The sequence below is a fragment of the Selaginella moellendorffii genome, unplaced genomic scaffold (genome assembly GCF_000143415.4).
Source record: "Selaginella moellendorffii unplaced genomic scaffold, v1.0 SELMOscaffold_0, whole genome shotgun sequence".
Lineage (NCBI taxonomy): Eukaryota > Viridiplantae > Streptophyta > Lycopodiopsida > Selaginellales > Selaginellaceae > Selaginella > Selaginella moellendorffii.
Genome location: NW_003314261.1, coordinates 2,650,196 through 2,671,361, shown reverse-complemented (window position 1 = coordinate 2,671,361; position 21,166 = coordinate 2,650,196). Strand labels below are relative to the sequence as shown.

At 46.1% G+C, this 21,166-nt stretch overlaps 8 protein-coding genes across 13 annotated transcripts; 5 read left to right on the top strand and 3 right to left on the bottom strand.

Moving 5' to 3' along the window:
* Positions 1–5: 5 nt before the first annotated feature.
* LOC9662980 (imidazoleglycerol-phosphate dehydratase) lies at positions 6–1,335 on the bottom strand. Its single transcript, XM_002960207.2, has 8 exons — positions 1,053–1,335; positions 881–1,002; positions 727–831; positions 585–677; positions 442–516; positions 327–389; positions 161–270; positions 6–109 (listed from the first exon to the last, which is right to left on the bottom strand). Exons 1-8 carry the CDS (start codon positions 1,300–1,302, stop codon positions 82–84), a joined length of 846 nt encoding a protein of 281 aa, XP_002960253.2. The 5' UTR covers positions 1,303–1,335; the 3' UTR covers positions 6–81.
* A 720-nt stretch (positions 1,336–2,055) lies between these two features.
* LOC112345532 lies at positions 2,056–3,236 on the top strand. 2 transcript variants are annotated; one of them, XM_024672462.1, is made up of 5 exons: positions 2,056–2,351; positions 2,401–2,548; positions 2,604–2,775; positions 2,826–3,019; positions 3,073–3,236. In XM_024672462.1, the coding sequence occupies exons 1-5, from the start codon at positions 2,277–2,279 to the stop codon at positions 3,171–3,173; spliced, it is 690 nt and encodes a 229-aa protein (XP_024528230.1). In that variant the 5' UTR covers positions 2,056–2,276; the 3' UTR covers positions 3,174–3,236. The 2 variants fall into 2 exon arrangements, with proteins under 2 accessions (XP_024528230.1, XP_024528235.1); XM_024672467.1 differs by having other exon boundaries at positions 2,057–2,351; positions 2,407–2,548.
* On the top strand, positions 3,237–5,325 carry LOC112345522. 2 transcript variants are annotated; one of them, XM_024672426.1, is made up of 12 exons: positions 3,237–3,520; positions 3,616–3,720; positions 3,769–3,826; positions 3,880–3,960; positions 4,021–4,095; positions 4,152–4,399; positions 4,450–4,521; positions 4,578–4,706; positions 4,757–4,838; positions 4,891–4,937; positions 4,990–5,071; positions 5,128–5,325. In XM_024672426.1, exons 1-12 carry the CDS (start codon positions 3,306–3,308, stop codon positions 5,200–5,202), a joined length of 1,269 nt encoding a protein of 422 aa, XP_024528194.1. In that variant the 5' UTR covers positions 3,237–3,305; the 3' UTR covers positions 5,203–5,325. The 2 variants fall into 2 exon arrangements, with proteins under 2 accessions (XP_024528194.1, XP_024528188.1); XM_024672420.1 differs by having other exon boundaries at positions 4,990–5,080.
* Positions 5,326–5,437: 112 nt separating this feature from the next.
* On the top strand, positions 5,438–7,794 carry LOC9662979 (beta-glucosidase 40). Of its 2 annotated transcripts, XM_024672397.1 has the most exons (13): positions 5,438–5,775; positions 5,834–5,900; positions 5,953–6,011; positions 6,064–6,139; positions 6,191–6,265; positions 6,318–6,405; positions 6,463–6,709; positions 6,757–6,872; positions 6,923–7,143; positions 7,195–7,226; positions 7,276–7,378; positions 7,430–7,532; positions 7,581–7,794. In XM_024672397.1, the coding sequence occupies exons 1-13, from the start codon at positions 5,647–5,649 to the stop codon at positions 7,762–7,764; spliced, it is 1,500 nt and encodes a 499-aa protein (XP_024528165.1). In that variant the 5' UTR covers positions 5,438–5,646; the 3' UTR covers positions 7,765–7,794. The 2 variants fall into 2 exon arrangements, with proteins under 2 accessions (XP_024528165.1, XP_024528158.1); XM_024672390.1 differs by having other exon boundaries at positions 6,064–6,265.
* A 945-nt stretch (positions 7,795–8,739) lies between these two features.
* On the top strand, positions 8,740–11,664 carry LOC112345518 (translation initiation factor IF-2-like). Of its 2 annotated transcripts, XM_024672413.1 has the most exons (5): positions 8,740–8,849; positions 8,940–9,109; positions 9,164–10,440; positions 10,851–11,474; positions 11,556–11,664. In XM_024672413.1, the coding sequence occupies exons 3-4, from the start codon at positions 9,555–9,557 to the stop codon at positions 11,426–11,428; spliced, it is 1,464 nt and encodes a 487-aa protein (XP_024528181.1). In that variant the 5' UTR covers positions 8,740–8,849; positions 8,940–9,109; positions 9,164–9,554; the 3' UTR covers positions 11,429–11,474; positions 11,556–11,664. The 2 variants fall into 2 exon arrangements, with proteins under 2 accessions (XP_024528181.1, XP_024528173.1); XM_024672405.1 differs by having other exon boundaries at positions 10,851–11,624.
* Positions 11,440–13,598, top strand: LOC9641747 (GDP-L-galactose phosphorylase 1). 2 transcript variants are annotated; one of them, XM_024672438.1, is made up of 8 exons: positions 11,440–11,753; positions 11,818–12,187; positions 12,254–12,387; positions 12,441–12,500; positions 12,556–12,786; positions 12,843–13,028; positions 13,074–13,325; positions 13,383–13,598. In XM_024672438.1, exons 2-8 carry the CDS (start codon positions 12,094–12,096, stop codon positions 13,578–13,580), a joined length of 1,155 nt encoding a protein of 384 aa, XP_024528206.1. In that variant the 5' UTR covers positions 11,440–11,753; positions 11,818–12,093; the 3' UTR covers positions 13,581–13,598. The 2 variants fall into 2 exon arrangements, with proteins under 2 accessions (XP_024528206.1, XP_002960918.1); XM_002960872.2 differs by having other exon boundaries at positions 11,442–11,753; positions 13,368–13,598.
* LOC9662978 (probable phospholipid-transporting ATPase IA) lies at positions 13,490–18,324 on the bottom strand. The gene is made up of 19 exons (XM_024672374.1): positions 18,167–18,324; positions 18,030–18,106; positions 17,729–17,972; positions 17,520–17,667; positions 17,256–17,446; positions 17,056–17,199; positions 16,825–17,003; positions 16,589–16,757; positions 16,214–16,534; positions 16,094–16,159; positions 15,944–16,038; positions 15,741–15,885; positions 15,577–15,690; positions 15,430–15,522; positions 15,213–15,378; positions 15,015–15,157; positions 14,748–14,944; positions 14,352–14,702; positions 13,490–14,282 (listed from the first exon to the last, which is right to left on the bottom strand). Exons 1-19 carry the CDS (start codon positions 18,176–18,178, stop codon positions 13,589–13,591), a joined length of 3,549 nt encoding a protein of 1,182 aa, XP_024528142.1. The 5' UTR covers positions 18,179–18,324; the 3' UTR covers positions 13,490–13,588.
* Positions 18,325–18,958: 634 nt separating this feature from the next.
* Positions 18,959–20,657, bottom strand: LOC9662977 (beta-glucosidase 40). Its single transcript, XM_024672447.1, has 10 exons — positions 20,547–20,657; positions 20,430–20,496; positions 20,319–20,377; positions 20,175–20,250; positions 20,048–20,122; positions 19,915–19,999; positions 19,613–19,859; positions 19,445–19,560; positions 19,105–19,398; positions 18,959–19,050 (listed from the first exon to the last, which is right to left on the bottom strand). The coding sequence occupies exons 1-9, from the start codon at positions 20,655–20,657 to the stop codon at positions 19,176–19,178; spliced, it is 1,059 nt and encodes a 352-aa protein (XP_024528215.1). The 3' UTR covers positions 18,959–19,050; positions 19,105–19,175.
* Between the last annotated feature and the right edge of the window lie 509 nt (positions 20,658–21,166).

Genomic DNA, 21,166 nt, shown 5'->3' with positions numbered 1-21,166 from the left:
TTCCATGAAGAAACAGTAAATTTTTCTTAGTGTGCAACCACATGTATTTATAAACAAAACCAAACCTTCCTTAAAAGATCTCTACATTCGCGACAATACCCCCTTCGAACTGCAAAGAGCACTATAAGAATGCAATCCAGAAATATGTTATCAAGCAGACCTTGGAACCTTGCCAATTCGACGGGGATCGGGCTCACAAGCCTGGCGAAGAGCTCTCGCAAACGCTTTGAACATGGCTTCTATGATATGGTGGCTATTTGTACCATCCAGCTAGAAGACGAACACGAACACAAGTTTGAAAAATACTTTGAGAACTTTTATCAAACCTGTCGGATGTGGAGAGTCATTCCTGATGTGTTACATAGCGATTGGAAAAAATGCTCAACAAGCTACAAGACATTTCATTAGAAAGCGCTAGATTTCCACAGCACAACAGCCTACCTGAGTATCATACAGACCAACTCGCTGAGTGGGGATTGTCGCCGTATATCTCAAACAAGGCCTGCCACACAAATCCTTCAAAAAACACAAGTTCAACTCGACCATTACATATGCAAAATGAAAAAAAAAAAAAAAAAACATACCACAACGACATGGACAAGGGCCTCATCGAGTGGAACACTGAAATCACCGTAGCGGTGAATGCCGGAGCGATTCCCTATAGCTCTTGCGAGTGCCTGAAAAAAAACCATTAATCGAAACGTTCACAAAGATAGCAAGACGAACCGTTCCAAAAGCCAAAGCAACATCCTCGTTCGTGTGGTGGTCATCGATGTGAGTATCTCCGACTGCCTTGATGCTCAAATCAAAGAGACCATGAGAGGCAATTTGCTGAAAAGAGGAGATATGAGTCTAGGCGTCCAAAGCGAAAGAAACTTACGTCTAGCATGTGGTCTAGAAATGGGATGCCGGTGTCACAGTCGCAATTCCCAGTGCCATCCAAACCGATCGAAACATCCACTTTTGTCTCCTTCGTGTTACGAATCTCCCTTCCTATTCTCACTGCCAATCAAAGACGAATAAGAGCAAAGATCACGAATTTCGTGCCAGACCAGGAGGAGCAGTATCATCGACGGACACACTGCCGTTGGATGCCGCCATTGATCGAAGAGCCGGGATCGTGGCGCTGCTGCTAGAGACACGAATTGATCGCAGAGACGAGTAGAGAGGGCAAAACTCAGCAGCTCGCGCTTGCTTTTCCTCGATTCGACGACTACTACACTTACATTCTACTGCCGATCCGGAATTTCTCAGCGATGGAAAGGACGCTTCCCGGCACATCGCGGAGAGCTGGATCGCCATAGCCGAAAAGAAAATTTAGGGTTTATTGACAAGAAAGAAGGGGTCACATAGAAATATTTTGGTCTAGGGGTTTGGATTCGCTATTGTAGGCGCTGGGGGATCTTGAGGCGGAGTTCTTTGATCTGCAAGAACAGCACACAGCGCGATGATAGATCGAAGATTTTGGCAAGGAGCACAGATGCGATGATCGCTTACCGTTGCCGCCGCAGGGCTCGCCGATGTCGAGAAGAACCTCGCAGGTCGTGGCGATCGGCAAGAGGCTCTTGATCACGGTCCGTCCCACGGTCTCCGGCGAGCACAGGCAATGCGGGCTCAGGACGCTGCGAATCGCTTCGCAGCAATCGCCGTGGATGGAGGCGCCCTTGGATGCCAGACAGGTGAAGAGCTGGTATTTGTTGCAATTGATCCCTCGATAGGTCGGGATTGGATCACCGTCCTGCCTGGAGGGAAATCCAAGAACAGCGCCGCCGCCGCCGCTCGCCAGAATCGCCATGGCCAGGAGGAGATTGATGCTGCTGCGAGCGGCCATAATTTCGCGGTGATCGGTCAATCGATCGATCGAGGAGAGACTGGGAGATTTCGATCGATCGAGGTCCAGGTTTTAAGGCGGTGGAATTGGGGGGAATGTCGCGGATGGATGCATCACACGATTCTTTGCGGGGGTTTTAGGTGAGCAGTGGATCGAAAGGCGTGGGTCAATCCGGGGCGTCCAAGGTTTTTAAAAAAGAGGGGGATTGGGCGGGCAGTGCTAGGGTTTGTGTGGCCTAGGGTTTCTGAGCAGGGGAGAGAGCATCGCAGGGATCGCAAGGGGCGGCATTCCATTCTTCGAGCATGACATTTCCGGGAGAACTCGTGCATTTCGTCATGCTGGAGAGGTTCTGGCTAGTGGATGATAGATGATTGCAAAATGTAGGCGGAGGAACTCCTAGTTCGTTTGATCGGTGATAGTTTTAGCATATGGTGAAGGGAGGGAGATGACAGGTGGGATTCCGACCGAGTTATGGGACACCACTTACAACGACTATGGACGGTTTTACAAAAGTGCCAAGGTAAGAAGGGTGGTGTTTTGTTTCTTTCTCTCAACCTATGTTTCTCAAGCGGCAGCTCGAGGATGCCGCTTCGAAATGCGAGAGAAAGTGTGAGAAGCTCTCTCGGGAGCTGATGGATTGCCAGAAAAAGCTGGACGAGCTGAAAATGCGAACAAAAAATGATAATGCTGCGGGTACCGGCGAGAGCAGTTCGCCAAGTAAGTAGCGAACAACAACCTGTTTTTCTTCAATCTTTTGATTCTTTTCCCTCAGGTCGTCGTGCACTCAAAGGCATGCTTAGATATCAGTCTTCTATACCCAACCTCCGAGTTCCTGGGCACACCCATGCAGCGGACGAGGAGGATAGAAAGAGCCAGAAGGAGCAGGTGCAGCAAGAAATGCAGTTCATGCGTATTAAAAAGAAGGACCAAGATATCGAAAGAATGTATGCCGAGAAGGTCTCTACTGTTTCGTGTACTTATCTCCTGGTTTCAGGCGCATGGAGCATATTGTTAACGCTTATAGATACAGACAGCTTTTCCCGGCCGAGTACAACATGGAGCACAAGAACTATCCTCCTCCCTCGCGATTTCACGTATTCGATCTTCAGCCGCAAAGGCGCTTCGAGGAGAGACTTCCTGCACCACTACATCCGTCCGTGACCAGATATACGCACTACAAGTTTTATGGTAGCATGGTGTTTCTGAGCGCTCTGATTTTATCTGACCACATTGTTTTGCAGGATACGGTGGACACGGTGCCAAGACCAGCTGGGGGCACAATATGCCTCTGGGAAAAAGGGTCCGGCATTGCAAACGAACCCGTATACTACCATCGCATTGATAGAGCTGAGTATGTTTTCTTTAGAGTTCTTTTTACATATAACCATGATTTTGTTCACTTTTACACGTGGCCTTATCCTGCACACATCGGCGTCTCAAGAACAGGCTATGCGCTGCTCTCGCGTTTCGTTCCATGGGAATTAGTGTGAAATCTTTGTTCAGTATGGTATCGCCTGCCTCCGCCTTCTGTGGATCTGAACGAGCGGGTTTACCCGCGTGTAAGTTTTACTCGGGCAGGCGTAAGATTCACAGGTGTCATTGCGTTTTTGCGACCATGGACGTGTTTTCTTCCGATGATATTGTGCTGGAAAGTTTACTGGGGACATATGGCTACATGAGCATCTCCAGGTTCCTTGAGTTCTTGTTCTTTGTATCATATGTTCGACGTGGTCATTTTTTTTATTGTTTGTGTGTGTGTGTGTGTGTGTGATTTTGTTTTTCAGCTACGACCCGCCCAAGCTTGATGGAGGAATAGAGAGCATGACAACCAGTTTAAATGCAAAGAGATTTGGTGGTCAGGAGGTTGATGCTGGTAACGTGGAAACAAGGTGAGCTTTCGACGAATATTGGAAGTAATGTACACTTCTTATTTCAAGGCTCTACTCCGGAAGAGTAAGGCGTGGTCCGAACACTGGCACACGCATTTTACTGAAAGTAAGTTTTACTGAATTCGTGAAGAAAAGAGTAGCTTTACATCACCATCTCAGGCTTATCCGGTTCGAAATGCCGGTGGTCATGAAGCTGATATGATGGCGGCAAATGAGTTGAGTTCACACGCCATTCTTCAGGTTGATATTGAATTTTCTTCTTTTTTTTCCTGTTATCCTTGACGCAGCTTTCTCTTGCAGGACTCTTCAATGGGAAAGACATGCGAAAACATAATAGTACTTCTTGGAGGATTTGAGACACGCACAGGAGAACAGGCATGCAAGACTTCATTACGTCATTCTTTTACAGTGTCCAAGTTGTTTCAGGACAGTGGCTTGTGTTTCGAAATGATGGAATCAAATCCGGGGCTGATTATGCCATGGCTGCGGGCGTTGCAACTCAGAAGGGCATTTCTGTAGGTGTTTGGGACTTTTGGGATCGTTTTGAAAAAGCAGAGGTTCTTCAAAGGAGACATGCTTTTATTCGAAAACTACTTGCTGGTGCCTTTACTGGTCTGTCTTTCATGCATGCCCGTGGTCAACTACACCAGTCTCTTGGCCCTGCATCAGTGATTCTCAAGTAAGTTCAGAGTACATACTTCCTTGATGTCATTGTTTTTGTTGCTGCAGCACAATGGAAGAGCGAAATATTTCAATGGTTTTACCTCGTTTACGGGATCTCGCCTTTGCTGTGGATGTGAGGTTAGTTCATGTTATGCATCTCAGTCTTAATTTAGTATCTCTTTCGACATTTGCAGTAATGAAACTCTGTTTCGTGGTGCCGACCCGAAATTTGGAGCTCTTTCTGATAATCTTTGGCGTAGAGCAGCCGCTGCAGGTGCTCGAACAATATTTGAACGCAAGGCATTTGGAATTGCTGATGATATGTAAGATATTGTTTTCGTACTTCGGCTTATTTGCTGTGTTTTTGTGGCAGCTTCTCTGGTGGCCTGCTTCTGGCATATATTGTTTTTGCATCTCTCAGTGTTCCTGGTAGCGTTGATGCTCCATCACTTCAGGTTTTGCTACACTCCACCATCCATTCTTCTGATATTTTTTTCTTTTGAGCAGAGGCTTTTGGAAAGCACATTTCGACTTGATTTAACTGCTACTAGAGAGTCTGTTTTTTCCACTTTATTCTAGCTTTCTAATCTACCGTTTCTATTACAGATATTGTATGATGGATGATAGGTGGGAAGAGGCTGTCAAATTCCTGGATCTCGATAATAAAGCAGGATGGGAACTTCTCCAGGTGAGTGAGGTAGCGGAAATGGATAATGTCACTCTACTAAGAGACTGAAACTGCAGGCGATGCTCAATCCAGATTATCGGCAACGGCCCATAGCAGATGCCGTTCTGTGTCACCGGTTCATGACAGGTTGACGAAAGGAAAAGTAAAGCTGCAGACCCGGTACAGTGTACTATGCTTTTGATATCAGCTTCTTCGTTTGCAACATGTGAGCGCATCTGGTTGAATTGATCGGTAAAATCGGAATTTTCTTTCAATTCTGATGACTCTTCGTGGTAACGACAGTAAGAAAGCGACAAGAGAAAATCAAGGCGGCAATATCGATAATGCCATAACTCTCCCCAAATCGAATTTCTCTGTTACTAGGACAGCATAGTGGAAACCATGTTCATACTGGCTCCTTCCAGCTTTTGTTGCTCTTTGCTTGCACCGATCCATCACTCAAGGATCTGTCCTTTCTTAAGCTGTCATTCCTTGTTCATCGTTGTGGCTTATCATGCATTGCTTGTGCTTGGTGGTACCCATGCTTTTGCTCCAGAAATGTTAGGCATAGTTGTGGCTTGGTTCTGTTCATCCCGATGGATAACAAAAGTTCTGTGCTCTTCATATCTCTTATCGCCTTTTTAGCAGGCTGCGGAGCGACCGGAATCAGCAGGTGCGATTTTCCGAAACAGTTTGTGTTTGGCACAGCGTCCTCTGCGTATCAAGTATGTTGCTCTTTTCTCTTTATCTGTTTTCTGTTTATACTTCTTTCTCTGTGGTTAGTATGAAGGGGGTGCGAAGCAAGGTGGACGGAAGCCAAGCATTTGGGACAAATTCTCTCATACTTTCGGTACGTTATGCTTATACTTTCTAGTTTGAATGATTCTTTTTGGAAATTTTAGGCAAGATTTTGGATGGCAGCAATGGCGATGTTGCTGAAGATCAATACAACCGGTATCAGGTATGCTCGTATCTTGAAAGATAATTTAGAGCCTTGCGAGTTTTTCTCCCAGGAGGACATATTACTGATGAAAGAACTTGGCATAGATGCATATCGATTTTCGATTTCGTGGTCTCGTATTTTCCCTGGTAAATATGGCGCTGCATTCAAGCGTTATTTGAACCTTTACTGCAATGCAGATGGAAACACAACGCAAGTAAATGCTGAGGGTGTGAATCACTACAATGGCTTTATCAACGCTCTCTTAGCGAACAGTCAGAGACTAAGCATTGGTTTTTGTCTTTTGTGCTTACTTGAGTGATGCAGATATTGAACCTTACGTTACCCTTTACCATTGGGATCTTCCACAAGCGCTTGAAGACTCAATTGGGGGATGGCTTAGTTCTGAGATTGTGTAAGTAATTTTACTTATCGAAGACAAGTTTCAAGCTCTCAATGTTTGAACATGCAGAAACAGATTTGCCGCCTACGCTGACGCTTGCTTCAACGCATTTGGCGATCGGATCAAGTACTGGATTACTTTCAATGAACCCCAGTCGTTTGCAACGTCAGGATACGACTTAGGCATTCATGCGCCAGGAAGATGCTCAATACTTTTATGTTCGAAAGGAAACTCCGCCACTGAGCCTTACGCTGTTGCTCATAATGTGCTACTCTCACATGCGGCCGCAGTGCGCATCTACAGAACGAAGTATCAGGTGTGTATGCAACATAAAAATCATTTTCTTGAAAGCTTATTATACAGGCCCGGCAAGGTGGAACAATTGGAATTACCTTGAATTCGTTCTGGTATGAGCCGCTTTCAAACTCCACAAATAATATAGCAGCTGCACAGAGAGCTCTGGATTTTGAGCTCGGGTGGTAAGGTCTTGTGAATTCTAAAGTTCATCTAAAGCATTCTTTCATTCCAGGTTTTTAGATCCAATCGTTTATGGTGAGTATCCAGCAGTTATGCGTGATTACGTCGGACATCGCCTGCCGATGTTCACAGAGGAGCAACGTTCTTCTTTGCTGCTATCGATTGACTTCCTTGGACTTAATCACTACACTACCAATTTTGCATCTGCGCTACCTCCTCCGCTTATAAAGAACTGGACAGACTATTTTCAGGATTCCAGAGTATTCAGAACAGGTACCCCGGAATCAAAGGTCGGCTCTTTTTGTCATAGTTTTCTCTTTGCAGCATCTCGTGGTGGAGTTTCAATTGGACGAAGAGTGAGTTTAATCTTCCTGTGAATTATAGCCACTAACGCTGCCTTGATAGGCGGCATCCGTTTGGCTATACGACGTGCCATGGGGTTTTCGAAAGCTAGTCAGCTACGTAACTCACCGTTACAATCAGCTGCCAATTATCATAACAGAAAATGGTGCGTGCCTCCATATTCTTTTGCATGATCTATATCGTCAAAAGCTGTCAGGAATGGACCAGTCCAGTTTCTTATCACGAAGCAGCGCTTTGCACGACAGCCACAGAATTGACTTTCATAGCAACTATCTGTCAAATCTTTCCGCCGCGATCAGGTACAAGATTTACACTTTTTAGCAGCTGGATCACGCTTATGATCTCAGGGACGGAGCTGACGTCCGGGGATACTTTGTGTGGTCAATGTTGGACAACTGGGAATGGAGTGCGGGATTCACTTCTCGCTTCGGTCTCTATTATGTGGACTACAGAGACAATTTGAAGCGATGTCCGAAAGCATCGGCAGCCTGGTTTACGAACTTCTTGAATCAGACTTGTGCTTATCGATAGCTCTTTCAAAATGCTACAACCTTTTCACATTGTCCTCTGTCTTTCACACATTGCAGTGTTCTTCCTGGTGTGCAGGCTCTTCCTGCAATACAGGAACTTCACTATTACGCTCAGCTTCTTCTTTGCTCTCATGCACTGTAATATTTGAGGAGTTTTTCTCAGCTGCTGCATCTTTACCTTTATCTTCTGGAGCAGCAGCATTTTCATTTGGACTTTCTGAGAACAAAGTGAGAATCTGTCCACCCCATCCTGTCATAATTTCTAACCATGTTTGTGTTTGAACAGTGGCAGCGGCGGCATTGGCTTTGGCTTTACCATTGGCAGCAGTTGCGGTGACAGCTCGGCCTTTCTTTTTCTTCTTGTGCCAACAAAGTCCTCCGAAACATGTAAGCAATGCAATTGGCACCACTACTCCAGCTATCCAGGCCTGACTCTTTTTCTTACCAGTCCGAGGTCGAGGCGATCTGGGAGAAACACGCTGGCGCGGTGGACTGGGAACTCCTGTATCCGTGTCCGGGGAAGAGCCGCTAGGCGTATCTCTATCAGACGGGAGGGATCCATCATCTTCTAGAGGTGGTGGCGGATTCCTGCGGCTTGGAGGAGATGGCGACGACGGACAATTGCTCTGGCAGTTGCCTTCGCCACAGAAAGTGTCTCCAGTACCACAAAAGCCAAGTAAGTTGCAACACTGTCCAGAGCCACAGTCGGCCCCCCTGGCCTGAACACCGCACTCCGGAATCGGGCACTGGAGCACGCACCAGCCGGAGTCGCAGAATCCAACTCCGGTGCCACACTGTCCAACAAAGTTACAGCAGCTGCCTTGGGGACACGCGACGCCTAGCATGCAATTGGTCTGAGCAACAATGCCAACCTCGAAGGAAAGCAGCATAGCAAGCAATAGGATCATTATCGATGGAACTATCTTCATTTCTTGGCTACTGCCTGAGCACCGAGAGGGGCTGGTGGCGTTTATAAATCCGGGTCAGCTGTGTCTTCAAATGAAAACTCCATCGTGGAGGGCCGCTGGCTGGCTGGCTGGTTAAAGTCATGCGTTCCAACGCGGAGATTTTGGTACTAAGAATCCCGTGAGTTCCTCAACGTGGTGACAAATATTTGTTCATCGTTTTTTTCTTCTTGATCACTCACAAGAATGTGTTTTCTGGCCCTTCTTTCAGTATGGAACCTTCGTGGTGATGTTCCATTTTCTTCGTTATGTCATGCAGCCAGCTTTACATTCTTGTACCAGGTGAGAACTCTTGCGATGGTTCTTAACCAAGTTTGCGCTTGGGCAGGGACATTGTCGTGATCATTTGCAGCGGCAGCTTGATTCCTCCCTCCCATACATGTAAGCAATGTACTTTTGGCACTACCAACTCTGTTAACCGATTCGGGTTACCAGGAAAAGCTCGCGGTTGCCGTAGAACAGAGACTCCCGGAAAAGAGCCTACAAAATGTAGTTCCAGTGCCGCAAACAGACCGAAGTATGTTTGCAACACTCCGTGTGGCATGGACATCACGCTCGGAAGTCGGAGAATCCAGCTCCAGCAGTGCCGCATTGATGAAGTTACAGCGGGAGAACGGTATCGAGCTGAGTAGCAACGCCGCCATGAATCCACAGGTCGATGATGATCGTCGTCAGTGGTGGAACCATCTCCGTTTCGGCGAGAAGAGCGCTCGCCGAGAAAGATAGCATGGCTTATAGAACTTTTAAATCGGATAGCGCGGGAAGAGGAGGGGCTAAACCCTATTCGAGAATATGCTCGTAGTGTGTGGCTTTTTCTAGGTCACCCATGGAGGAGGCTGACTACGATGTGGAGATCGAGAATGGCGCGGGCGTGGAGATGGCGGTGGACGAGGATTTCGAGGATCTCTACGACGACGTGAATGTAGGGTTTTTCCCGGCGCCCGAGGAGCAGCAGCCTCCGCCCAAAGGTGAGCCCCAGCAGGAGGATCATCCGCCCCAGCAGCAGCCACAGCCGGGCGCCCAGCCGCAAGGAGGGTATGATTTCTACGACGACGATCCGATCAAGCAGCCGGAGCCCCAGAATGCGGTGGCGGCTCCAGCGCAGATCAAGCAGCCGCCGCCGCAAGAAGCGAGGATACCTTCGCCATCGCCAGTGAGTTTCAAGGCGGCGGCGGCGGCGGCGCCACAGCAAGAGCAGCAGCTGGACGAGCCCGCCGCGAGGCCGAATTTTGTCGCGCAAGCATCGGCAGCGCCAGTGCCGCCCCCTCGATCATCGTCGGCCGCGTCTCAGGATGGGGGGAGGACTTCCATCGTCATATCCGAGCTCCAGTGGTGGACCACCGACGCGGAGCTGGAGGGCGCGCTCGCGGAGTTTGGCAAGATCAAAGGGATCAAGTTCTTCGAGGAGAGGGCCAGCGGCAAATCCAAGGGGCTCTGCCAGGTGGATTTCTTCGAGCCTCTCCCGGCGCAGCTGTGCAAGGAGAACTTGCATGGCCGCGTTTTCAATGGGCGACCTTGCGTCGTCGCCTACGCTACTCCCCAGATGCTCAAGCAAATGAATATGAAGATGGGGCAAGGTGGTGGCGGCGCTGGTGGTGGTGGTGGTGGCGGCGGTGGCGGAGGCCCGCTCTCTAATCCTTCGCAGCCTGGTGGTGGTGGTGGCTACAACGCTCCCAGCCAGCCGAATCAAATGGGAAAGAAGTCCTCATCGGGTAAGTCTTTAGTTTCGGTTTTTGTTTTCGTTCGTCTATCGCGGTTTCCTGGTACTCAGCTAGAAGTCCTTTCATTTTGTTCGCATCCTTGGCTCGGTTCCACAGAAGCAGTGTCTTTTAACTTCTAAGTTCTTGCCTTCAGTCCCTCTCTTACCTCTAGATATTTCTGATCGTTTCTCTTGTGGTTCTCTCCATTTTTCTTACGTATAAGATGCAAACCTGTTAGTCTTTTCTCTTTCCCTTCTCTCTTCTGCTGTAAGTGAGCAGTGTCTTCCTTTAAGTTCGTGCGCTCTCTCTCTCTCTCTCTCTCTCTCTCGTGAAGTCTTGAGTCGAGTTAGCAGTGTCGCTTTTCTGTAGCTAGCTGCGAATTTTCTTTTTTCTTAATTCCAAGCTCCCTTGCTATGCACCAGGCCGTGGGAGAGGACGAGGACGAGGAGGGGGAGGGGGTGACCAGTTCGGCCGAGGCGGAGGCAGCGACCAGTTCGGACAACTCCCCATGATGGGAGGCCCGTATGATCCCTCCTTCGGGCCCCCGATGCGGCCGGGCATGTACGGCATGGGTGGCTTCATGCGTGGGGGCTATCCAATGCCATTTCCTGGCGTTCCTCCTCACGTTAATCCAGCGTTTTTTGGCCGGGGGATGGGGAGTAGCGGGGGTGGCGACCACTCTCGAGGCTGGGGCGTTGGAATGCAGGGGTCCGGTTGGAACGGTGGCGAAGAAGGCGGCGAGAGGTTTGAGGAGGAGACAGGGGACGACGACGGTGGTGGTGGCGGTGGCGGCGGAGAAAGTGGCAAGCCGAGCTCGAGAGATCAAGATAGCCGGCGGCGGAAGGAGGACGATTCCAGGGACAGGAGCAGCAGGGACTCGAAAGATCGCGATTACAGGGACAGGGACAGGGACAGGGAGAGGGAAAGAGAGAGAGAGCGGGGGTGGGACGAGGAGTCTTACAGCAACAAGAGGCGGCATTCAAGCAGGAGCGAGCACTGAGAAGCGGAGGAGTGACTCATTCTCAACTGCGTTTTTGGCAAGCGCGGTGAGTGAAGCTATTCAAGTTCATGTATTATTGTGAAGCTTTTTGACGTTGATCATTGAGTTTTCTCACTTGTCTTTCAAGATCACCGCACTAGAGCCAACATGATGGAAAAACAGAGGATAAATCAAAGCTTTGCATGCAAAACAGTCACTTATTTCTTCTTTTTAATAAAGCTAGTTGGATAGGAAAAGATTAGGTTTTGCTTTTCTTCTTCCAACGCTTTTGATTCAGGTATGGTTGCTCCCCAATTCAGCACATTTCCTTTCTTTTTCCTTGCAGGTATGTTTGCTCCCAATTTGATTTCCATCACATTTCCTGTTTTTTTTTTTTTTTTTTCTTGCAGGGTTTATTCTTATGCACTGACTAGCCTGGAAGAAGGCTAGTCCGTGCCAAAATTTTGACAACCACGGCTTCAATTGAGCTTTTGAGTCGACACCCCATCATTTGTTATGGACACAGTGTTTCCAGTTGTAAGACTCTGCTGAGTTCCCTCTCTTGCCACGGTGGTCGAGGGGCTAGCCCCTCGGAAGGAGGACACCCTTCAGATCTTACCTTTCTTGCTGGTGGTGGCCTTCTTCTCGGAGCACCATAGTGGGGGTTTCAATCTTATTGGCTAAAGATGCTGGCTATTAAGCGAGTTCCTACAGTTGTATCTGTGAACCAAGATTGTGGTTCTGTCAGCCGTGACTGCCTTCAAAGCTGCTTTCTCACAGGTTTGTTTTTTTAATATTTTTTTTCCCTTTTATTTCAATTTTTAATGTTTTATTCTATGTTATTAGGATTTGATCTTCCTTTGTTTAAGTATACGAAGAAGATGAAGACAACTGAGCTGCAGCTGCTTGGGGATGAAGAAGTTCCATCGTCACCACCGACAATTGAAAGATCATTTCTAGGCACATTATTATTGTCCAAGGTATGTGAATATATCTTTCATAAACTAGGAAGATCTAAAATTGGATTTGATAGTGGGAGGAGCGTGCATCTCAGGGATTATTTCGATACGATGTTACAGCTTGTGAGTCTCGGGTGAGTATATTGTTGTGAAGAGTATAAGTATTTTATTTATCTGCTATTTTCCTAGGTCCTCTCTGGAAATTATGGATTTATTGCACAGCTCAACGAGGGTCGTCATTTGAAAAAGCGACTAACAGAATTTCGAGTGGATCAAGTTCTTCAAGAATTTGATCCCAAAAAATTCAACTTTTCTAAAGTTAATCGCAACGAGGTACTATTTCAATTTGGAGAAGGTGAGGAAGCTGGGTATTATGATATTACTCCTATCCTATCATCACCTGATTTCGTGCTTATAAACGTAAGTTTTAATGGATTGTTATAAAACATTACTAATCATATATTATAAATTTCCAGGTAAGTCCTATTGAGTATGGACATGTTTTACTTGTACCTCGTCTTTTCGATTTTGTTCCTCAACGACTCTGTGCAAATGATCTTTTATTGGCTCTTTATTTTACTGCGGAGGTGGATTGTCCATACTTTCGAGTTGGATATAATAGTCTTGGTGCTTTTGCAACTATAAATCACCTTCACTTTCAGGTATAATAATTTTCAAAAGGTTAAATTTACAAGATTGATTTACAGGCTTACTATCTTGCATACCCATTTCCTGTGGAGTGTGCATCTATTACACGAATTAACAAAGGGAGTCTTAAATCTTCCTTGAGGATATCTGAATTGGTTGATTATCCTGTTAAAGGAGTTGTTTATGAAAGTATGGATCTAAACGAGATTGCAATATCAGTTGCAAGTACGTGTCAGGAATTGGAGCTCCGAAATATACCCTTCAATCTATTGATATGTGACTGTGGAACACGGGTCTTCTTATTTCCACAGGTATGAAGTTTAAAAGTTAGTCTTTTTTAACATATACGTCAGTGTTTTGCACGAAAGCAAGCGTTACACCAAGTCTCCCAGAAGGTTTTGGACACTCAAGTCAATCCAGCGGCCTGGGAAATTGGCGGGCATATTGTGCTGAAGAGGAAAGAAGACTACGAGCATGCAACAGAAGAATTCGTCACCGCTTTACTCGCTGAAGTTTCTCTTTCAGATCCTGACTTTCAGGACGTGAAAAATATTATATGCAAATAATTTGTCTATTAATCTTGATCTTCCCCTTCATCGTCAGAGAACTTTCGGACAACTTGGAACCCGCTGCTCCTACGCTTTCCATACCTGTTGAGTGTTTCTGGAATATCAATGTCTTCAATCTCTTTCTCAGATAAAACATCTCTCCACGTTATTCTTCGGGGTGGTGGTTCGGATTCCATAGAGCTCTCCAACTTGACTGTCCTGTTGTGAGATAGCTGCCTTGCCTGCTCCACTTGCTGCATTATTGCTTGCGGGAGTGACACAGCTCGGACAGTCAAGCTCCGTGTAACTTGCTCCACAACTCTCCTAGACGCCTTCTTCAGGACACCGCTCCGCCAGCCATGCTCCATCTCTTGTATAATCTCGTGATCCCGTGGGAAGAAATGCCTCCGAAAGACGGACATGATCATATCCGGTAGCAGCGCTGTTCCACAGCCAAGAAGAAGAACGAACCAAAACTTTACGCTGCCAACCAGCTCTGAACCAATGCCACTCAACTCGGCAAAGGCTTGCCATCTCCGCCAGAAGAAGGAGAGCACGAACGCAAACAGGAGCCATAAACCGATTGAAACACCCCAGAGAACTGCGTGTGAGACCCATGGGAAGAAGTTCATGCGCGTCGCTAGCTTTATGTTGACAATAAACACCGCCATTGAGTAAGAGGTTGTCCCAATGTTTGCAAGCCCCCCTCGCCTGCCTTTCCTGCTAGAAAACCGACATTGTGAGCTAAAGTAACAAACAAATAAAAAAATAAATAATCGGTGCACTGACCCGAGAGGAATCCCTGAGCTCGGGTAGAAGAAAACTATCAACGAGTGCCAAAGCGCCGCAATAAACCAGAGGCAGAAACTTCTGAAAAACTTCCACGTCCGATCCTTTTGAGTTTCGTGATAAAGTTGAGGATTGTTCAGTATCGTTGTCTCGCAAATATCCTTGTTGAGGATAGCGTATGCAATTGTCGGTAGAGACGTCCAAAACAAGTTGTACGTCGATATGAGGAATATGTTGTAAAGAGGCTGGCCCGAATAGCCGGAGTAGAATGCTATATAGCAGTTGCCAGCAACGTATACAATATTCTTGTAGAAAGCATACATGATCGAGTCGCGGTTACGTTTGTAAGACCTGTGAAAACGTGTTTTTCTAACGAAAATGACAGCATGAGCTTACCAGCGACCATGAACGAGCAGCAGCCTTGCAAGGTAGCGAAACTGGGCAATAGCGTAGTTACTTGCATAAACAGCGGTCATAACTTGCCGGCCACAAATGCCTACGCCTATATCAGCCTCTTGAAGCATGGCCATGTCGTTCGCGCCATCTCCAATAGCCAATGTTACAGCCCCGTGCTCCCGTAAGATTTTTACAACCTTCGGGAAAAAAACGAAAAAGAGAAAGAAAAATGATTTAGAACAACAGAAAGCTTGAAAAACTACATACCTTCGCTTTCTGGATTGGGCTAACACGACAGCAAATGACTGTCCGGCATAATTGGCACAACTCCAGAAAGACCAGCTTGTTATCTTCTTCCAGAGCTACAGCCAACGAATCGCCTTCAATCACTACTGCCATATATGTACTATCTGAAGCAGAGAGAAAACAATGAGGCTATGTAGCAAGGCTCTCCAACGTACTCACCCACTGCCTGCGCGTTTTTTTGAGCTTCTTCCAACATATTAGTCAGCATTTGCGGAATGGATTTGCAGCATTTCTCAGATAAGAGAAACATGTGTATGGATTCCACCAGCAAGTTGGACGTGAGACCGATGGAAACTGCCGTTTCGAGCTTGTCGCCAGTAAGCACCTGCATGAATCGTTCTTCGCCATCTGTTACTTCTTACAGGAAATCACTTACCCATATCTTAATCCCAGAATGAGCAAGAAGTGTCACAGTTTCAGAGACTCCGTCCTGAAGCTTATCTTCCACAGCGGTAACACCCAAAAGGACCTGTCTGCCATAATAATAAAACTATCACGACAAATCCATGTCCAAAGAATGTACCAATTCGCGCTCAATAGAGTCTGCAAGTAACGCAAGTTTTTCTTCTCGTTCGTCCAGGGCTACACTGGCTGCGAGAAAACGTGCTGCCCAGTGGTCGTACTCTGAATGGTCCAGCTGCGGTGGAAACACTATCACATGAGTAGTCCAAATGTGCACAGATGTACCTCGCGCTGTGCAATACAAAGGGTTCGATAACCAGAACACGCGAATTTCTCCAAATGCTCTACCGTGGTTTCAATAGAGGCATCCTGGTTCTTTGACAGTCTTTTCATTACGACTGTGTCGGCACCTTTGCAAAACAGTTTAATCCTGAGACAACAAGACCATGTCAGTTGACGAAACAGAAAAATAATATTAATTCTTTTACCTCCCACTGGAGTCTTTGCAGATTATGCTCATTCGTTTCCTGTCACTCGTAAACTCTAAGACTGCCAAAACGGTTTGCTTTTCAAAACCGGTATCCTGCACACATGGAAGATCTTATACACGAAGATGCAAATGAGCTTACAGAATTTACCTCACAACTGACAACAATTTCATTTGGCGTTCGATCCAAAAGGCGATATCCGCATACAGCTGCTCCCTGCATCTTACAACTATTAGAAGGCCTGAAATATATTCTTTTGCGGAACCACACATTCACAAGAGCTTCTTCGTCTGGTGATGCAGCCTGGTATATGATACCGCCGGAGCCAGAATCACCTTCAGGGACAGCTTGATGGCAAATAGCAAGATGTAGAAAAAACAGTCTGCATTGCAGGCCATGATGATTCTCCTGGTGAAGAGCTTCTTGAAGATTATAATCTCGAGCAACAGTATGTATTGCTTGACGTGGATCTGTAACAGGCTCGTCCTCATCAATTGAATCTCCATATATAACACCACCAATAGAACACCGCACGAAAGCCATGACGTTCTGAGTTAATGTGCCAGTTTTATCAGACAGAACGTAATCTACCTGCACCAGTCAGTGAAGTGCAATGCAATCTGAAATATGGTAGCAATTCTGTACCTGACCAAGCTCTTCAACAAGGTTCATAGTTCGTGTTTGGGCTGGATTGTCCGATTGCTCATGATACATGTGTATGTCCTTCTGGATAAAGTAGCATTGAACGACTTTAACCAGCTCGAGTGTAATATACAAAGAAATTGGAATGAGCTGATTTAGCAGCGCAATGAATCTGCAAAACGAACCTACAAGATGTTCACATCAAAGATTAAGTCACGGAGTGAAAGAAAAGCACTCACCGAAATATTTGTCCAATAACTCTACCGAGGTTGGATTGACTACGTTCTTTAAGATAGTATGGATTCGACTGCTTTTTGAGCCACATAGCCTCACCGACAGCTAGACCAATGCAAATCGCCACTTGAATAACAAACATAATCATCACTAGGAAGTTTAAGTTATATTCCAGTTGAGAAATCTGCAACGTCAGCTGGTGAGAAATAAAAGGAAGAAAACAAAGAGGACTGAACCTTCGTTCGAGATGGAATCGTGTTCAGCATGCACTTTGTATCTTCACCCGTATACACTACTGCACCAATAATCCAATGCGTGTTGCGCAGTGTCGCACCTCGCAGCAACAATTGACTGTCGTCGAGAGCCATTAGTCCCTGACCCTGATATATGAAAAAGGATGCCAGTGTCTGAAAACTAGTAAACAATAGGCTCACACCTGGAGGGAGATAGCGCCATCAAACTCATACAGCCGATTATTGGGGAGCTCACACTTAATCTTCAAAGCCGTTAACGCAAGAAGCGACATATCATCGTCTTCGGGATTCGAAGATCTAGACCTGTAGAACGCGTTCTTCAACTTGAGAAACGTTTCCCCATCGAGGCTTGCTGTTTCTTCATGAGCAATACCTTCGGTTTGAAGACGAGAGGGAAAAAACATAAATACTTAGTTTCGTGCTTGAATAGATAAAACAAGCGATACCTTGAAGATCCGACGAGAACAGAAGAACGATGTCAGCCGGGAACTCGCAATTGTTTCTTACGCGAATGACATCTCCCACAATGATATCGCTCCATTCGGCCGGTACAAACACGTCCCCTACAAGAACTTCCGACGTCCTCGAATTGATCTGAGTCAGTCAATCAAAGGAACTAAGAAATAAGAAAAGAAAGAGAAGCATTTCTTTCTACCTGATTATCAGAATGGTGCTGCTTCACGTCTTCAATCCCTTCGTTGGTAGCATGAAGGCAGAGTAAAAACAGAAATGGAACAATCGTAGTGATCCAGCTGCTCGCGGAGAGGCCAGGAATCAGCTCGAGCACCGCAATGAGAAGAAAATACAAATTCGATGCCCTGCTAAACTGCCGGTATAAAACGCGTGGGAGAAACGAAGTGAGCGTGTACTTCGACGTAACAATCCGGTTTGAGCAAAACCTGCCAAAGAAGCGATGCCCCTTAACCACGAAAAGAAGCCACGGAGGTAAAACTTACTCTTTGGAATCCAGAGCATTGGCACGCGAGCTCTCAGTGGTGTGGACATGAATCACTCGCAGTCTCTTCTTCTTTCTCTGGCAGCGGTTTCGTCCTCAGCACGGCGCAGAATCAAGGAGGAAGAGCGCAGTACTTACCCGCTGCATCATCTCATCATCTTGCAATGTGGGCGCCAGACGATCCAGGCGATGCGCAGGAGATCACGGCAGCGCTCCAAGATCGCAGCCCCCAATTGCATACGGAACCTAACCTCAAGCACAGGAACCCTAAAAGAGAAAAATTGCGGGAATTCCAATTTTGAAAAGCATCAAATGGAGATTTTCTCCAACTCTCATCCTAGCACTGGATGGTAGCACTGGAAGAGATCGTGGAGCTAGCCCTACGGATGAGATTGACTATAGAAGAATACAAGAATAGAAACTTACAGTACCAGCATTGTAATGGGATTCTCGCACAAACACAACATCTCTTTTGCTCTAGGCTAAGTGGAACGTTTCAAATAGAATTAGATATTGTGAATTTCTAGCACGAAATATTGAGAAAATTACTGAACCAAACGCTGGAATTCTTGGGGTATCTCTTTAATTCGTTCTTATAATCAACATAATAGAGGCCAAAACGGGAAGTAAAGCCAGAAGTCCATTCCCAATTGTCAAGCAAGGACCAAGCAAAATATCCACGAACATCAGCTCCATCTCTGTAGAGAGAGAGAGAGAAAAGATCATCTCTTGGTCGAAAGTTTTTGGAATGTTTACCTGATTGCGAGGAGAAGATTGGAAAGATAATCAGCGTGGAAATTTACTCTTATGTCGTCTTTGAGTGTCTCTTTCGAGGACAGCAAGTTGTTTTGATCCACTCCTGCATGAACGAAAGGAAAAAAGAAAAATCAGCAGTAGCTACTGAGGAAGAAGATCAAACCATTCTCAGTGATTATAATTGTTGGATTGTTGTATCGCTCCTTGATGTAGTTTACAATCTTCCGGATTCCCCACGGAACAATGTAGAGCCAAAATGATGCTCCCTGAAACCATGAAGGAAAAATGTTACAGTGAAAACATTTGGAAACTCTACTTACGCTCGGGCCGATAACAACTCCATTCCAAATCCCTGTAAAGCAAAAGTATAGGAAGAAAAATTAGCAACAGTCTACTTGCCTGATCCAATAACTCTGGCGTCCATGTAGTAATCCACCCTGCTCAAGTTAAAGGGTATAGGCAACGCGAAGTTTGTGGTATAATGGTTGAGGCCGAGGAAATCCATAGAATGTAGAACTCTGGACCGCTCCTCATTCGTGAAGTTTGGTAAACGATCCCCGACGTTCTCACGCATCACGCTTGGATAGTCGCCAAACATAATAGGATCCAAAAACCTGTTGCTCTGGAAGTTACTGCTAGTTTTTCTGAAATAAAACATACCAGCCTAGTTCAAAGTCGAGAGCTCTCTGAGCGGCAGAAGTGTGTTCGGTGGAGTTCGATATAGGTTCATACCATTTGGCATCTAAAGTTATGCCGATCTTCCCCTTCTGTGTGGACTGCCAAATTTCAAGAGTGTTAAAGAATTGTTGACAAATGAACGTTACATACCTGGAACTTTTTCCTGTAGACGTCAACTGCTGCTGCGTGAGACAGCAAGACGTTGTGCGCGACAATGTAAGGTTCTGTTGCGGAGTTTCCCCGCAAACACCCCAGGATGGAGCATCTGCCAGGAGCCTCGACTCCAAGATCGTAACCAGTTACCACGAAATTGTGTGGCTCGTTGAAAGTGATCCAGTGCTTCACTCGGTCACCAAAAGCATTGAAGCATGCCTCTGCGTAGGCCGAGAACTTGTCACTAAATTACGAGAGACGAGCTGAGTTTCTAGCGAACTTCTGGAAGAAACACCTACATAGTCGAAGAGTTTAGCCAGCCACCTAAATCCTCGAGAGCTTGAGGCAAATCCCAGTGGTACAATGTAACATACGGTTGTATTCCTGCACGGTGAGCTCGCTAAGAAAACGATGGTGTTGAAGCGACATTACCTTGCTTTAGAAGTGCATCGATGAGACGATTGTAATAAGCTATGCCCTCGGGATTCACAGCTGACGCTTTCAAATCTAGAAGATTCCAAAAAGAAAGATAAACCGCATGGAAAAAGAAGAGGTGAACCTGGAAGAATTCGAGACCAGGAAATTGAGAAGCGATAAGCGTCCATGCTCATGTTTTTCATCAATAGTACGTCGTCCTGATATAAATTCTTCGTTAGAACAAGAAAAAGAGACGCATGAAGAGTGGAAACAAAGCTTTTATCACCTGATAGAGATGATACTGGTCGTCTGTGACGTCTCCATTACTGCCATCGATGATTTTTCCTGGACAAATAAAAACAGGAGGCTGTCAACTCGGCTGGAACCAAAATAAAACCTGGTGTGTGTGAGAATGTATCCCAAATGCTTGGCCTACGTCCTCCTTCCGCCACTGCTCCTTCATACTAAAGGCAAAACAAAACAAATTTCTACATGGATCCAGGCAAGACATCACCTGATAAGCAGCAGAAGCAGTCCCAAACACAAATCCCTGTGGAAAATCACACCTGTTAAGTGCAGCGCAAGCGATCCCTGCGATCATAGCCAAGATCAACAAGCGATCCATCGGCATTTCAGCGGTCTAGCTCAAATCTACACGAAATATTGTTTGATTACTTGCCCGGAGGAGCAGACAAGCACAAAGGCGTCGTGCATTCCGCCCATCTGCAATACCAAGAATTAAGTGGCAAGCCCTAATATATGCACGTAGCGCGAAGCTTAAAAAAAAAGGCTTTCTATTACCATGTCCAAGGACCACACCATTTAAGATACCCATCCTTATTCATTACATGGGAATCCACATCAAATTGTGACCAGTTTTGGGTTCCATTGAAATCTTTGCAATAGCCTCCAATTCCTGTCCTTCTGTGGTTGGGATCTGAAGATTCAGTGTCAAATTTTACGATTTGTAGGCCATCACATGTTTGTGCAAAGCCTGAGCCACCGGGTTTGAGCTCTCCATTCACATTTTCTACGTAATAGTTGAGAATGATATACCAATTCACTGAGTAGGCTCGATTTTCTCTGAAGCAAGTAGCCCAAAAGTAACCAAGCCTTGTAATTTGATAGCTCCCA